This window comes from Salmo trutta, chromosome 15 (assembly GCF_901001165.1).
Source record: "Salmo trutta chromosome 15, fSalTru1.1, whole genome shotgun sequence".
NCBI classification, from domain to species: Eukaryota; Metazoa; Chordata; class Actinopteri; order Salmoniformes; family Salmonidae; genus Salmo; species Salmo trutta.
Genome location: NC_042971.1, coordinates 18421083 through 18437041, shown reverse-complemented (window position 1 = coordinate 18437041; position 15959 = coordinate 18421083). Strand labels below are relative to the sequence as shown.

General features: G+C 39.9%; 1 protein-coding gene across 2 annotated transcripts in view; it reads left to right on the top strand.

Moving 5' to 3' along the window:
• Positions 1 to 15959, top strand: part of LOC115148587 (kin of IRRE-like protein 3) — a 312244-nt gene that overhangs the window by 283276 nt on the left and 13009 nt on the right. For both annotated transcript variants that reach the window (XM_029690610.1, XM_029690611.1), the window contains exons 10-15: positions 4535 to 4635; positions 11075 to 11273; positions 12395 to 12502; positions 13094 to 13177; positions 13948 to 14057; positions 14716 to 14805. In XM_029690610.1, coding sequence (XP_029546470.1) covers positions 4535 to 4635; positions 11075 to 11273; positions 12395 to 12502; positions 13094 to 13177; positions 13948 to 14057; positions 14716 to 14805 — 692 coding nt within the window. The remainder of the gene's footprint in view (positions 1 to 4534; positions 4636 to 11074; positions 11274 to 12394; positions 12503 to 13093; positions 13178 to 13947; positions 14058 to 14715; positions 14806 to 15959) is intronic.

The following is a 15959-nucleotide window of genomic DNA, read 5'->3' as shown; positions in this document are numbered from 1 at the left end:
CAGCTTGACTGGAATGAGCATGTTGCACCAGAAATAAACAACAACACAGGATACATGTCATTAAAGGTGAAAAAAGTGATTTAACACATCTTTCAATCGATTTCAAACGGACTAAACTCCCAGTCTTACCTCAGCAATGCTACAGCTGGCCAAGGCGAAATGAAAAGTTATTGCAACCTTTTTTAACTAATCAATAAATAGATATAGTAAACAAAGACTGTTGTTTAATATGCCTGAAGACCGTGCAAGTCAGGCAATCGATGGCGAACCCTATCAACTAACTCCTCCGTACAAGCATAATTTCTGAAGCCGGGATGTCATCATACAATTCATGGCACAAGAATAGCAGGGGCGTAGGTATTCACAAAATGGCTGACCTTAAATTTTACTTTTTTCCCCCTCTCCCTTGCCAAAGAGGCCCTCTTATTGTCTGCTCTCATTGCCGGTTTAACCAGTCAATGAGAAAGAGTTCTGGAGGCATGTAGACAAATTGTTTTGATGTAATACAGTTCTGCTGTAGCAATGCAATAAGAGAGAGAGGTTTGGCGTGTATGAATTTCTCCTTCCTTATGAAGGAGGCTTATTCTCTCCTTGAAGCTTGAGTCAGGAAGTCCATTATTTGACGAACTGGAAAGGTGTAGCATTTGGCCAAAAGGATTTTGATGCTAAACCCACCCATCACCATCATTTCTGAGAGGAGGCTGATTGGACAGGTTATGGTTAAGACTGATATTGTAAAGTAAAACAATGGTGAAACAGAGCATATCAGTTTAGATTCCAGGCTAGTGAATCTTCAAATTCAATCACAAACAAGTAACACCCTTTCTCCTTTTCTCTTCTTTCATTTTTGCATTTACATTTGAGTCATTTAGCAGACACTCTTATCCAAAGTGATTTACAGTTTCATCTTAAGATAGCTGGGTGAGACAATCACGTATTACAGTCACAGTAAGTAAATTTCTCCTCAATTAAGAACTTGCCAGTGCTAGTATGAAAATACAAGTGTGATAATTTTTTTCTCCTCCTCCTTTCCCCTCCCCTCCTCCATTAAATACATCCACCCTGTCTACCTCCTCCGGCAGATCAGGAGAGCTGCTCCAAGGGTGAGGCTGGGAGATAAAGTCATCTAATAATAGCACTCATTTGCACTTCTCCGTCCCTTGTCAGATCTCTCGGACTTCCCACTCCCTGTGTGAATACGTTTGGCTGTATAGAGAAGCCCATTTTGCACTGGAAAGTCCCTCTCCCTCAGAAAAAAAAAACATTTTTTTGTTCCTCCCCATATTTTTTACTACTACTAATACTACTACTGCTACTACTACTACTACTAATAATAATAATAATAAGAATAATAATAGTACATTTAATTTGTATAGCGCTTTTCATTACAGAGTTATCTCAAGGCAAAAAAAAGGTATAAATAAAAACAACATACATTTAAATCAAGGCAGATAAAATAGCAATAGTGGGCTAGGTGTTAAATACATTTTAGATTGGGACTAGGACTATGAAAAAGATAGTCTGTGGAAGAAGGTTTTAAGGCCCGTTTTAAAAGTTCTGAGTGTTGGACCAGCTCTCAGATGGTCAGGGAAAGCATTCCATAGGCAAGGGGCAAGGGAGCAGAAGGCTGTGTCCCGCATAGTTTGGAGACGTGTCTTGGGGACTTGAAGCAGTGGGGAGTAGCTGGAGAGGAGAGTGCGAGTGTGAGATAGCTCGTGATTAAGATGAGGTCGCTGATGTGGGTGGGGCTCAATCCATTCAAGTCTTTAAATACAAGCATGAGCATTTTGAAGTCAATGCTTTAGTGATGTGATCTGACTTCTTGGTCCTGGTCATCCTAGAGAAGATGAAGGCGTGGATGAGTTTCTCTGCATCTGGCTGGGAGAGTGATTGTAAGAACCGGGCAAAGTTTTTAAGGTGGAAAAATTGGGCATCGAAGGACTTCAAAGGACAGGATCAAACTCGACACCTACATTGAAAATGACAGAGGACAGGGGGATGGCCTGGCCGTTGATTGTAGGGCAGATGTTTCCAGCACTAGTGACCTATTTGGGTGTCCCAATAAGCACAGCCTCAGTCTTGCTACTGTTCAACTGGAGGAAGTTCTCTTTCATCAATGCCCTGATGTCCTCTAGGCAGCTGCTGAGTTTTGCTAGGGCAAAGATTGTTCCCAGTTTGGTATTAATGTAGACCTGGGTATCATCAGCATAGCAGTGGAAGTTGATGTTATAATCTCTGAGGATTTGTCCGAGAGGGAGTATGTAAATTAAAAACAGGCTAGGCCCCAGCGCTGACCCCTGTGGCACGCCACATGTGACGGCAGACTCCTTCGATCTGGACTCTACAATAGTAATGTATTGCTTCCTATTGGAGAGGTAGGAGGACAACCAGTTCAGAGCTATTCCAGAGACAGCAGTGTGCTCTCTGATATACCACAGGAGGATACTGTGGTCTATGGTGTCAAAAGCAGCACTGAGATCAAAGAGGAGGAGGATGCTAGGAGATCCAGAATCAACAGCCATCAATCAGTAGGTCATTGGTAACTTTAACCAGAGCTGTTTCGGGTGCTGTGCAAGGGCCAGAAGCCAGACTGGAAAACCTTGTACAACTGGTTAGATGATAGATGTGATTGAAGCTGGTTTGGAACCACTTTCCCAAGTGCTTTTGATAGGAAGGGGACGTTGGAGATGGACCTGTAGTTGGATAGGATGCCCTGGTCAAGGTTGGGTTTCTTCAGTAATGGGGTGACTGCAGCTCTTTTGAAGATCGATGGTACCTCTCCCATCAGCAGGAAATTGTTGATCAGTTTAGTGCCAAACATAAGCAGGCTAGATTAGCAGGTTTTGAGTAGGGATGTAGGTATAGGGTCAAGGGAGCAAGTGGTGGCCTTTATTTTAGAGATGATTGACTCCCCAACAGCAGATGTGACTTCTGTAAAGTTGCTGAAGGGAGGGGCAGTCTGGGTTGGGGTTTCAGGAGGTGGGGTGCAGGCCATCTTAGAGGCTATGATGTTTGTCCTGATGGTGTCAATCTTTGTCTTGACAAAATCTGAGTAGCTATTGCACTGCTCAAATGAGGCTGCAATAGAGCATGGGTTTGCAAGGTTGAAAAGGCAGTTGATGGTAGAGAACAGGGTTCTGGGGTTACCTTTGTTATTGTCAATCATGGCAGAGTAGAAAGCTGATCGTGCTGCTATTAAGCAGAACCTGGTAGTCTTTATAGGCCAATCGGTGGACAGTGAGGCCCTCCTTCCTCCAAAGTCGCTCAAACTTACGGCCATGAGTCTTCATTCTGCCCAGTGAACCAAGGAGACGACCTCTGGAATGTAAAACATTTTCAGGGGTAAGGATGTTCAGGGTATTACTCAGAGTGCTGTTATACAGATTGACCATGTCATCGAGGACCAGTTCACTGTAGTCAGATGTGTTCCTGAAAGAGGGATGGGTTAAGTTTCTTCAGGTTGCGGAATTTAATGGTCCTCTTTGGGCAGCGGAGAGGAGTTGGAACGGTCAGAGGCATTGTCACAATCTTGTGGTCAGAGAAGCGTAGCTCAATCACACCCAAGTCAGAGGCAGGGACATCGCCAGTGATAATGAGGTCCGAAGATTTGGGCTGGAACATTTACATGTTGCACAAGGTTTAGACGGGGGAAAGAGACAGTTCTGTTGTTTTAGAGTGTACAACATTCTGCAGGAATGCAGTTGCAAGAATAGCAGCCATTTTAGGAATGCAATGGTAACTGTAATTGGTAGCTGTGGTGGACAAATAAAATAGTATGTGGACTAGGCTGTCATTATATTATTATGATACTACTTCTGCTAAAAAGCATTACGAACTACAATAATCACCTGAACATTTTTTTTTTTACTTCAAAAGAAGCCAGGTATTATTTCCTCCTCCCTTTTTTTACTTCTATTGATGTCTGTTTTGCTTCTGTAAACAGTGACACAGAATTCAGGGCCCTCGGTTTTGTTGAGTGAAATGCGGCTACATTTGAGTGAAATGCGGCTGCAAAAAAGAGAATGTTTGTTATTCTCATAGTCAGCAGTTCTGGAATTAGCAAGAGCTCCTTGAGTGGGGAGTCTATCATCGTCACCATGTGTCAGTCAAAGGTCACACATTTAAATGGTTTCCTTTCACAGGCACAGGAGAAGAAATAGAACTAACGCACCTGACGGCAAACTGGAATATGACTTAATTTTCTCTAGCCCTTAATCTAACCCTTCCTCTGTCCTCTGCTGTCCACCCCCTCCCTCCAACCCTTCTACATTTCTTAGTCTATTTCTTTGTCTTTTAGCAATAAAACAACCAGTTTTTCATCATGCTGGGAATCTCACCTTTAAAAAAAACAAATTAGTATCATCATGAATAATTGCTCATCTCCATTTTACTGTAAACTCAAATCTATTATAATGCCTGTGCCCTTCGCCGTCCCCCGCCGCGGCGCCGTTAAAGTGTGCCTTCTGATAGGCCAGTGATGTATGTGAGTGTTTTATTGGAGTGATTGACCGGTTTTCCCTTGGCTGTGCTGTAGGTCCTCCCACTATCTCCAGCACCCAGACCCAGCAAGCCCTCTATGGGGAGAAGGGGCAGATCAAGTGTTTCATCCGCAGCACTCCTCCTCCCGACCGCATTGTGAGTCACTCATCCCTCCTTCTTTCTAAAAACATTTATTTAAAAGACTGAGTTTGGGCTGTCTGTGTTCCAACCTATGAGGGGCCTTATTAATTGAATCATGGTGAAGACATGACACAGCGTAGACCGTGTTCACACCTAAAATGATTTCCTGAAGTTATATACTCTTACGAAATAGTGCCTTCAGAAAGTATTCACACCCCTTGAATTTTTACACATTTTGTTGTGTCACAGTGGGATATAAAATGGATTTGTCTTTTTTTATGGAATTAATGGAAAGTAAAACACAAGCATACAGTATCTTGATTAGATAAGTATTCAACCTCCTGAGTCAATACCTTAAGATTCACCATAGAATCACCATTGGCAGAAATTACAGCTGTGAGTCTATCTGGGTAAGAGCTTTGCACACCTGGATTTTAAAATATTTGCCCGTTATTGTTTAAAAAAATCTTCAAGCTCTGTCAAGTTGGTTGTTGATCATTGCTACACAGCAATTTTCAAGTCTTGCCGTAGATTTTCAAGCCAATTTAAGTCAAAACTGTAAATTAGGCCAATCAGGAACATTCAATGTCATCTTGGAAGCAACTCCAGTGTATATTTGTACTTGTGTTTTAGGTAATTGTCCTGCTGAAGGGGAATTTGTCTCCTAGTATCTGTTGGAAAGCAGACTGAACCAACTTTTCCTCTATGATTTTGCCTGTGCTTAGCTCTATACCATAAATTTTTATCTAGGCTGTATCACATCCGGCAATGATTGGGAGTCCCATAGGGCGGCGCACAATTGGCCCAGCGTCGTCCGGGTTTGGCCGGGGTAGACCGTCATTGTAAATAAGATTTTTTTCTTAACTGAAGTTAAATAAAGGTTGAATAAAAATACAAATAAAAAATAAAATAAAAAATTATCTAGTCCTTGCAGATGACAAGCATACCTATAACATGATGCAGCCACCACCATGCCAACATGCTTGAAAATACGAAGAAGAGTGGTACTCACTGATGTGTTGTCTAAGATTTGCCCCTAACACAACCTTTTGTATTCACCACATAGTTTATTTCTTTGCCACATGTTCTGCACTATTACATTAGTGCCTTATTGCAAACAGGATGCATGTTTTTGATTTTTTTTTATTCTGAACAGGCTTCCTTCTTTCCACTCTGTAATTTACAGTATGTTAGTATTGTGGAGTAACTACAATGTTTTTGATCCATCCACAGTTAGTGCCTATCACAACCATTAAACTCTGTAAATGTTTTAAAATCACCATTGGACTCATGGTGAAATCCCTGGGCGAGTTAGGAACGGCATCTGTATATTTGTATTGACTGGGTGTATTGATAAACCATCCAAACTGTAATTAATTACTGCACCATGCTTAAAGGGATTTTCAATATCAGTTTTGTTGAGTTTTTTTTTTACCCATCTACCAATAGGTGCCTATCTTTGTGAAACATTGGAAAACCTCCCTGGTCTTTGTACTTGAATCTGTGCTTGAAATGTGTGGGGTACAGAGATGGGGTAGTCATTTAAAAATCATGTTAAACATTATTATTACACACAGAGTGAGTCCATTCAACGTATTGTGTGACCTGTGAAGAACAGTTTTACTCCTGAACTTATTTAGGCTTTCCATAACAAAAGGGTTGAATACCTCTTCACTCTAAAGATTTCAGCTTTTGATTTTGTATTAATTTATAAACATTTCTAAAAACAAAATTCCACTTTGACATAATGGGGTATTGTTTGTAGATCAGTGACACAAAATATAAATGTCCCCAATTTTAAATTCAGGCTGTAACACAACAAAATGTGGAAAACGTCAAGGGGTGTGAATACTTTCTGAAGGCACTGTAAGTTAAAAAGTAGTTTAACTTTGAAATATAAGCTACAAAGACAAAACTAATTGGCTACAGTGCATGGTGTGTAATGCATTTTGACATCAGTGTCTTCTTAAAGGGGTCGTCCAAATTACACATTGACTTATTGGCTTCCTTAGCATTCCACAGCATAGATTGTTCTCTTACCTTGTAAACTGCTTACAGAGTAAGGAAACCAATATGGCATTTTGTAATTTGGGATAACTATCCCTTTAAGGCAGTGCAAACCAAGTGAATGAGCTTGACCTAGCGAGATAGGAAAGTAAGTCATGTGAGGACAACCCTGAGGAATTTACGTAGACTAATCAAGAATATCCTAATGAATATCCTATCCTAAGGTAAACAAGAGGGCGTAGTGGTCCATAGAGAAAGAACTCATAGATATGTATGCTAGCAATGGAATACATCAAGGGAAATGAAGGCAAGTGAATTGAAAATTAGAAGTCAGTCATCCTCATTTAGATAACAGCAGAATACCAAGCCGTTCCACAGCGGAAATGGGGGGATTCATCCCAACTTTGACCTATACTAATACGTTTCCTGTTGTGAGTGAAAGTTCAATCTAAATATGCTCTCTATGCCATGTGGCTCTATGTCACCATGTGACACCAGAAGAGGTTTAATGGCCCCAATTGATGCAATCAGAGGAGTGATTGGTGTGATCCTGGCTGCGTCCCAAATGGCAATCTATTCCCTATGCAGTGCACTACTTTAGACTAGGGCCCATTGTCACAACTAAAGAAATATATAGACTTAAAAAAATGCTGGGTCAATAATGACCCAATTCTGTAACCCAGTGCTGGATCACTATAGTACATACCCAGCACTGGGTTATTTTGACCCAGCACTGTTGGGCTGGTGAATGACCCAACATGTTAAGTTACTTGATTTACCCATACATTTGCTTTCTTTGTACCAACAGTGGTATTTTTTTTACTATTTTGCTGGGTTATTGTTATTCATGTATTTTTGACCAAGCAGTGGGTTATTTCTTAATTTATTGCTGGGTTATCATTATTTCGATTTTTATTCACTGAGCATTGGGTCATTTCTTAGTTTCTTGCTGGGTAATTTTTTTAAACCTTCTCTATTACAGAATCTGCAAATTTTCTAAAAGTACAAACAATAACAATGTTAAAACATTACTTCACAATCTATAAAATTGTTGAAGTGACATATGGCCAATCATGACAAATTGTAGACAAATTGTCCCCCCAAAAATGCAGCTATTAATTTCAGCTACAAAATGAATCCATGCAAAAAATAAACAATAAATAAGGAACAAACAAATAAACAAAAACTTTGAAAGTACAATCCATAATTTGAAAATCACAGCAGCCCTACCAGTTAAAGCTGAGGAATAGGGCTGAAGAAAAGTAACCACTTTACCCTCTACTCCCCCAACCCCTACCAGCAGTGGTGTAGTAGAGGGTATATGCCGTATAAATTATTAAGGCATATGGAACAGATCAAAATGTTTAGTTTAAAATGTTGATAGGCTTTTATTTAGTCACATTCTAGGTGCAGCAATATGCACACGGCAGTAGGCCTAGGCACGAATGTTTCAAAATGCAATTTGCGTGAAAACACTTTTCTAAAATGTGCACCGCACATGCAAGCAGTTTCATGGACAGAGATGAAAATGTCCTTTAGAAATGTAAAAAGAGGGGAGATCTAAAGATGCAACAACAATTATGTGTTGCTAATATGACTAGGATAATGCGTTTGGCTGCTAGACAATGAATGAAAACCAATAGAACAGGAAAATGCACATGAAAAAGTCTTTATAAAATAATTTCCTCCACGTTTCTATCGTCAGATTTTGGCTACAGGCTACTTTGAAGCAAGGTACGATAAAACATGCCTCATAATATGATGTAAAACTTCTAGGTTTCATACAATTAAGGAACAGGAAAAATATAGTGATGCTAATGATAGGCCTAAGCGTCTTCTGCTTTCCCAAAAACCTTTTCAATTAAATGTTAACTAGCTACAAATTAGCTTATGTCTACCTGGCAGAATGATATCAGGATTATTTGCATCATACCATTTGTTTTGCAAACTCCATCTCATACACTGCAGAAACATAGCTAACGTAACAACAGTGCTAGGTGCCTGCACACTTTCATTAAAGGTTAACTACACTAACAAATCTATACTTCTTAGATTTTTCCTATTCCTCAAAAGTGGTCTCCTGATGTGGTTTAAGCATTGTTATGAACTTAGAACATCCAATTTAGTTGTTTTTCTATTAAAAGAGATAAAAAAAATGTATCATCAGAAACCTGTGAATTTCTGATTCAATCGACAGCCTCATCTATCTGTTCGAAGGGTGGGCCGTTTGGAAACATTTAGGCAAATTTTGAGTATACCCACTCATTCAGGCACCACTACCGTCCATGTAACAATATTTAACATGATTTTATGTAAAACAACAACAATGAAACAATGTATTCTAAACTACAGCTTGCCCATTCCTGATGGTGAATGCCAGGGAGTAGTTGTGATTGTCCTCAAGAGTCAGAACAAAGGGTTTGGATGTCATGTTCTTTTTGTCGCCTGGCAGAATATTCAGCCATATTGGTTCCAACCTGGGGATTAGAGAATATGACTCTAAAATGTTAAACAATAATCAAGACACACATGACACTAAGTTGGCTAGCTAGCTGACGTAAAATGATACACCACACAATAGACCTACAGAAGAAAAGCTTTCCTAGCTAGACGCAGTCTTCTGACCATATACACAGATTATCTACCTATTATTGATGCTTTATTTTAAAAATTATTTTTGTGTGTTTTTAAGCTCAAATTTGATCTGATAATTATTTTTGATAGATCTAAAAGATTATTATTTATTTTTTGCACCATATCCCTAGATCTCTGTGAATGCTTTTTGCCGTTTGGCTTTTGGTAACTTCGAATGTGGACTGTATGCATTCGAAACAACGCCGCATCAGACTTGGGCAGTGCCTATATTCAAATAGTAAGGAAATCACTACAGTCCTCACGGTGAAATCCCTGAGCGGTTTCCTTTCTCTCCGGCAAATGAGTTTGTAGTGACTGGGTGTATTGATACACCATCCAAGGTGTAATTAATAACTTCACCATGCTCAAAGCGATATTCAATGTCTGTTTTTTTTTTACCCATCTACCAATTTGTACCGATCTTTGCGAGGCATTGGAAAACCTCCCTGGTCTTTGTGGTTGAATCTATGTTTGAAATGTACTGCTTGACTGAGGGACCTTACATATAATTGCATGTGTGGGGTACAGAGATGAGGTAGTCAATCAAAAATCATGCTAAACACTAAACACAGAGTCCATGCAACTTAGGTGACTTGTTAAGCACATTTTTACTCCTGAACTTATTTAGGCTTGTCATAACAAAGGGGTTGAATACTTATTGACTCAAGACATTTCAGCTTTTCATTTTTCATTAATAAAAAAAAAAATTACAAACTTTGACAGTATTGGGTATTGTGTTCAGGCCAGTGACACAAAATCTCAATTGAATCCATTTTAAATTCAGACTGCAACACAACACAATGTGGGAAAGTATGAGGTGTGAATACGTTCGAAGGCACTGTATTTCTAAATTTTATCTTCTTAAATTCTGATTTTAAATATAATGCCAACCTTAACCCTAACCTTAACCACACTGCTAACCTTATGCCTAACCCTAGCCTTAAATATATATTTTTTTAGTATAGACAATTTTGACTTTGTGGCTATGGTAACTGGAGACAACCGTTAGAAAGCATTAGCTAAGTAGCTAAATAGCTAATGCTCGACCTAGCATGCATGGGGTTGCTAGCTAACGTAATTATGATAGCTAGGTCTATTTGATCTGATGGATAATTAGTAACCTTACTCACAGTTTTCCATCAACCACAATGCCTTAGCCATTTGTCAGTCGAAAAGTAATTCCACTCAACGTCAGCTGCACTGGTAGACTTGCTACAGTTGCAACAGTCCTAATTCACAAGCTTAAAATAAATATCTTTGATCTTCTGGATTTGGTGGGAGAATTAACCCACTCACTGGGTCATATCTCAATAACTAAACATCAATAAACCAGCATCAACAACCAAACCATGCTCTTTTTAACAACCCAACTTAGTGACTGGAATGCGGGAAATGGATCATTCAAACAACCCAGCATTTTTTTAAGTGTAGGGAATAGGGTGCCATTAGGACATAACCCGTGACTTTTTATTGCAGATAGAAGTTGACAGTCATTAAACCCAACCCAAAGGCTCATTATACTTTTTATCTTTAATAGGTTTTGTTGGTTGATTTCTGTCAGGAGCTGGTGTGTTGTGAATGTGCGTGTGTGGGTGCGTGCGTCGATGCCTGTGTGTGTGTGTGTGTGTGTGTGTGTGTGTGTGTGTGTGTGTGTGTGTGTGTGTGTGTGTGTGTGTGTGTGTGTGTGTGTGTGTGTGTGTGTGTGTGTGTGTGTGTGTGTGTGTGTGTGGGGTGCGTGTATATATGGCTGCGTTACGGTGTGCTTGAGTCCCCATCTGTAACGTATAATTCTCACAGTTTTTTTCTGCCATAGGCCTGGTCGTGGAAGGAGACAGTCTTGGAGTCAGGGACGTCTGGCCGATACACCGTGGAGACGGTGAGCACCGAGGAGGGGGTCATCTCCACCCTCACCATGAGTAACATCGTCCCTGCTGACTTCCAGACCATCTACAACTGCACTGCCTGGAACAGCTTTGGGTCCGACACAGAGATCATTACACTGAAGGAACAAGGTACACAAACTCCTTTTGTACCACTTCAATCAATTCCTCATTCAATCAATGGCAGATGTGTATAAAGATGCCAGCTTTCATGCACTTACCATAAATGCCTTGTTTGCTAAGTTTGCCATGTTATAGCTTTCTCTCTGTTGTTCTAAAGTCTAACCACACTGTGTGTTTTCTCAGAATGTTTACGCAGTGGACACGTGTGTTTTTGTATCGAACGGTGTGGTCTGTGTTGGTACATGTATGTGGGTGAGAGAGTATGTGTTTGAGACAGAGATTTGGGATCTGAGAGAAAGTGGGTAAATTAAAGAGAGAGACAGAGAGAAGCAGAGAGTTTGTGTGTTTTGTGGAAGTGCAGTTGTGCCTGGGAGAGTAAGGATATTGCCGTGATCACTTCAAGCATGAGGGCAATGACTTCGTGATAAGCCTTTTACTTGGGTAAATGTCAACAATTTCAATCTGTGAAATTCTGCAACGGCATCCAATTTGTAATCTAATTTACGACGCCTCAATTGGTTAAAGCTTCACATATGATTTATTTGAAATATGTATTCTAAATGAGATGATGTTCTCTCATTTATTTCCCCTTTTTATTAGGTCTCTTCCTTCTAAAGTACTAAACTATCTGTTTTCAAAGGGATCGTGGAAATTCCAATTCTGTAACAATTCATTTCAATGGAGGATCTTACTAGAGGCAACCTTGCTCTTAAAGTGAATTAATTAACTAGATCTTGACTAGCCACAGGCTTATACACTGATCTTTAAGACAACCAATCAACCCCTGAAGCCTATGAACTTATTCACAACATTTAGAACATCACTTGTTATAAAGTGGTAAACCTCTCAGCCATTTGAAGTAAATGTGCATAATGGGTGTCAAGTGTCAGTGCTGTAAATGGTACTGTAAAAGGTTTTCTCTTTCGACATGGAAAGAGCAGTTTCTAATGTTTTGGACACTCAGTGTATATGACATGATGTAAGACTACTGTGGTTCAAAACAATGTGTCCCTTGATTTTTTTTCTTGCATTAACTGTATGACTGAACCACCCTGTACGGTGTCCATATCAGCCTCAGTCTCATCAGGACTTGGACACCGAACCAATGTCTTTCCTCCATGTCTTCTCAGAGTCCCTCCGATTGGCTGTAATCATAGGAGTGGCTGTGGGGGCCTTCCTTGGCCTCATTGTTCTCATGGGCACATTGGGCGCCTTCTGCTGTGCCCGCTTCCAGAGGAGTAAGTGCATTTTAAAACCTTATGCTTTCTGGGACAGCCAAAGAGTTCATTAAAACACCCTTGGTTTCACAGTAAAAGGGTTCAGTAGACGCTCTTGGTTTCACAGTCAAACATTTTTTTTCTATGCATATCAATATGCTGTGTAGTGCTTAATATGATTCCCATTGGAATGTTAAGCTTCATGGTTTTAGGATATCAACTCAACTACAAGAAATCCTTTGAGATTACACATTTGATGGGACATAAAGCTGAAACTATGGTACTCCTATTTCCCTCCCTTTTTATCAAATCTATTGCAAAGTGCCCATTTACGGACCTAAAAAGCTGAGAGTTATCTGCAGCCAGACTCTAACATAATACTTCTTGCTTGAAGCCGTCTGGTGCCCTAAAGCAATATCCTTATCTGATTTAAAGCCCATCCTATACAGTGGGGTGTCAAGATACAGCACACAGATATCTGATCAATGTACACTGTTGTTGTTTACAACAGAAGACGTTCAGTGTAGAGATACAGCCCACAGATATCCGGTCAATGTTATCTGCTGTTAACCATGTTGTTGCTGTTGTTGTTGTTGTTCTTGTTTACCCCAGAAGACGTTCACCTCGTCATGTCCTCCCTACCCGTCTCCATCGCCTCTTGCCAGAGAGACCTTGCAGGCAAAATGAAAACCGAGAGTAAGTCACCTTTGTATATAGGTCCCTCCAGGATACTGCAATTCCCTGCATATTATGCGAGGGTTTGCTAATTGACCAATCACTGCATCTTTTCCTCATAAATCAGTCAAATCATTACAATATTACTGACCCATCACCGCAGTACAAATAGAAGACTCGCAATTTCAACCAATCACTGCACATTTACCGCATTATGGTTCAATCAAGCCACAAGTCAACAAACCTTTTCCCTCTACAGCACATTTTCGCAACAAATTTGACAATCATTGCATATTGCCATGCAAAATGTCAGAACTAAAATGTCCGCAAACATCACACAAACCCCAGCTTAATCCTGAAGAGGCTGGTATATATGATTGCAGATGATTTTACAATGTCAGTGGCTGTCGATAAAGCAATTATGTTTATTTCACTAGTACCATGCATACGTGCTGCATACGTAAATATCCATGTGATATTGTAATGTCCATGAACGACAGCAATCACTGCTGTCTGTTTACAGAATAAGGAGCCTGCCAACATAAGGATAGGATTGTACAGTATATGATTATCACCAATTTCATTGACACTCTAGTATACAGTCAGTGCCCTATATAAGGTCTATAACACATAAATAAGCAGCACGACACCTTTATAATCTAAACATTCATAAATGCGTCAAGCTCCCATCAAGATATCTGAGCAGCTTTTGAGGCCGCACAAATGTGGTATGATCTAGTGCCAGTTGACTTATGTCAGTGGTGCCCATCAGTTTCCCTGTCTCTCTCCAGATCTCAAAGGAGTGGTTTCGGCAAAAAACGACATCCGGGTGGAGATTGTTCACAAGGATCACAACGCAGCTCGGGAAACAGAGGAGCATACAGCCATCAAGCAGATAATGGTAAATTGAACGCGACTCTACCTCATCTCACCTCATCTCTCCTCTCTGTAATATGCGAGTCCATCGATACACACTGTTTGTAGTACATCAGAATCAATTGAAAATGTTCTAGTCGACAGTTCATTGAAGAGCATTTTCCATTCTACAGTACATCTATAGGTATAGGATCTTAATTTGAGACAGTTTCCTAAAAACAGCAGGAAAATATTCCTGCAGCAACAGGAAATGTGAGTTATTATGTGGATTATAATTAATGGATATTTGTTTTAGAAAATCTAATGGAAATTAAACTTTAGCAGCCTTTTTAACCTCAAATACACTACACTTTTTAAACGTCTCCTGCAACAGGGTGATCAAATTAAGATCATACATCTGTATCTATCTAACAGACTTTTTGCAAACACACAAACCCAAAGAGCTCAAAAAGACATGGCATTTTACTCAGGGATATAGTGTTAAAAAAGAAAAGTGGTAAACCCTGTAATCTCTCCCAGATGGACAACCATGCTTATTTCGTGTAAATATGCACTTAAATGCTATTAACTAAATAAAAAGGTGCATAAACAGTATTGCATGTGTTTACCCCCCACTACATCCCTAATACTACATGCATATCAAACGGCCTGTGAGTGACATGTCTGCTCCCTTGGTGTCTCAGATTGAGCGAGGGGAGTTCCAGGCGCAGGAGTCTGTGCTGAAGCAGCTGGAGGTCCTACAAGAGGAAGAGAAGGAGTTCCAGCACATTAAGGTGGGCACAGAAACAGGTATACAGGGGGCAGTGATACAACATTAGTAGAAATGTCCTAAAATGTACACCATATTGTAGTTCAAGGAGGAACATGTATTCTATTCAGTTAGTACTCCTATTCTGTTTGTTATTTTTCACAAAGAATGACTCTTGGTTTTTCTGCTCAGATTTAAGGAATGTTAGATATTTTCTGCATAAGCATCTCTCATCTCCCACCACTGGTGTGTTTGGCCAAAGAGCTCTATTTTCATGTCATTTGACAATGGTTCCAATCAAAGTGCCAATGCCGTTTAGCAAACTCTAGGCATGTACATTTGTTGAATGACATAAAAATAAAGCTCTTTGGCCACACACCAGTGGTGGGTTTGGCGTGGAAAGAAGGAAGCATATGCAGAAAAGTACCTCATACCTACTGTAAAATATGGTGGTGGATATTTGATGTTATTTGGGCTATTTTGCTTCCACTGGTCCTGGGGCCTTTGTTAAGGTCAACAGCATCATGAACTTTACCCAGTACCAGGATATTTTTGCCAAAAACCTGGTTGCCTCTACCAGGAAGCTTAAACTTGGCCACAAGTGGATCTTCCAGCAAGATAATAACCCCATGTACATCAAAACCCACAAATAAATGGTTAATTGACCACAAAATCAACATTTTGCAATGGCCATCTCAGTTTCCGGGCTTGAACCTGTGGTTTTGAATTGATTTAGGGCAGCCATAAGCACAGACAAAGGATATCAATGAACTGGAAATAGTATGTATGGACAAATGCTCTCAGATCCCTTCCAATGTGTTCTTCAATCTCAAAAAACATTTTAGAAAAAGGCTCAGTGTCGTTATCCTCGCAAGGGGAGGGTGCTGGAGTATTGAAAACAGGGGATCCAATAATTGTATTTGTTAAACCAAATCTCTTTCTCTGAGCAATTGTATTAGTATAAAATAATATTATTATTGTTTTTTACCATACATCACAGCTCAAATATTTATTTTATACAGTATTTTTTGCTCATCTTTATCAAGGGATCAAAAAATGTTGGACCCCACTGTATATAACCAAGTATGATATGCGGGAGGAAAGATTCATCCAAATGCATTAAGAGGTCACCATCATTATTGTGGATAAGGAGTAGGATTGTGGGGTATGTAGGCTGTT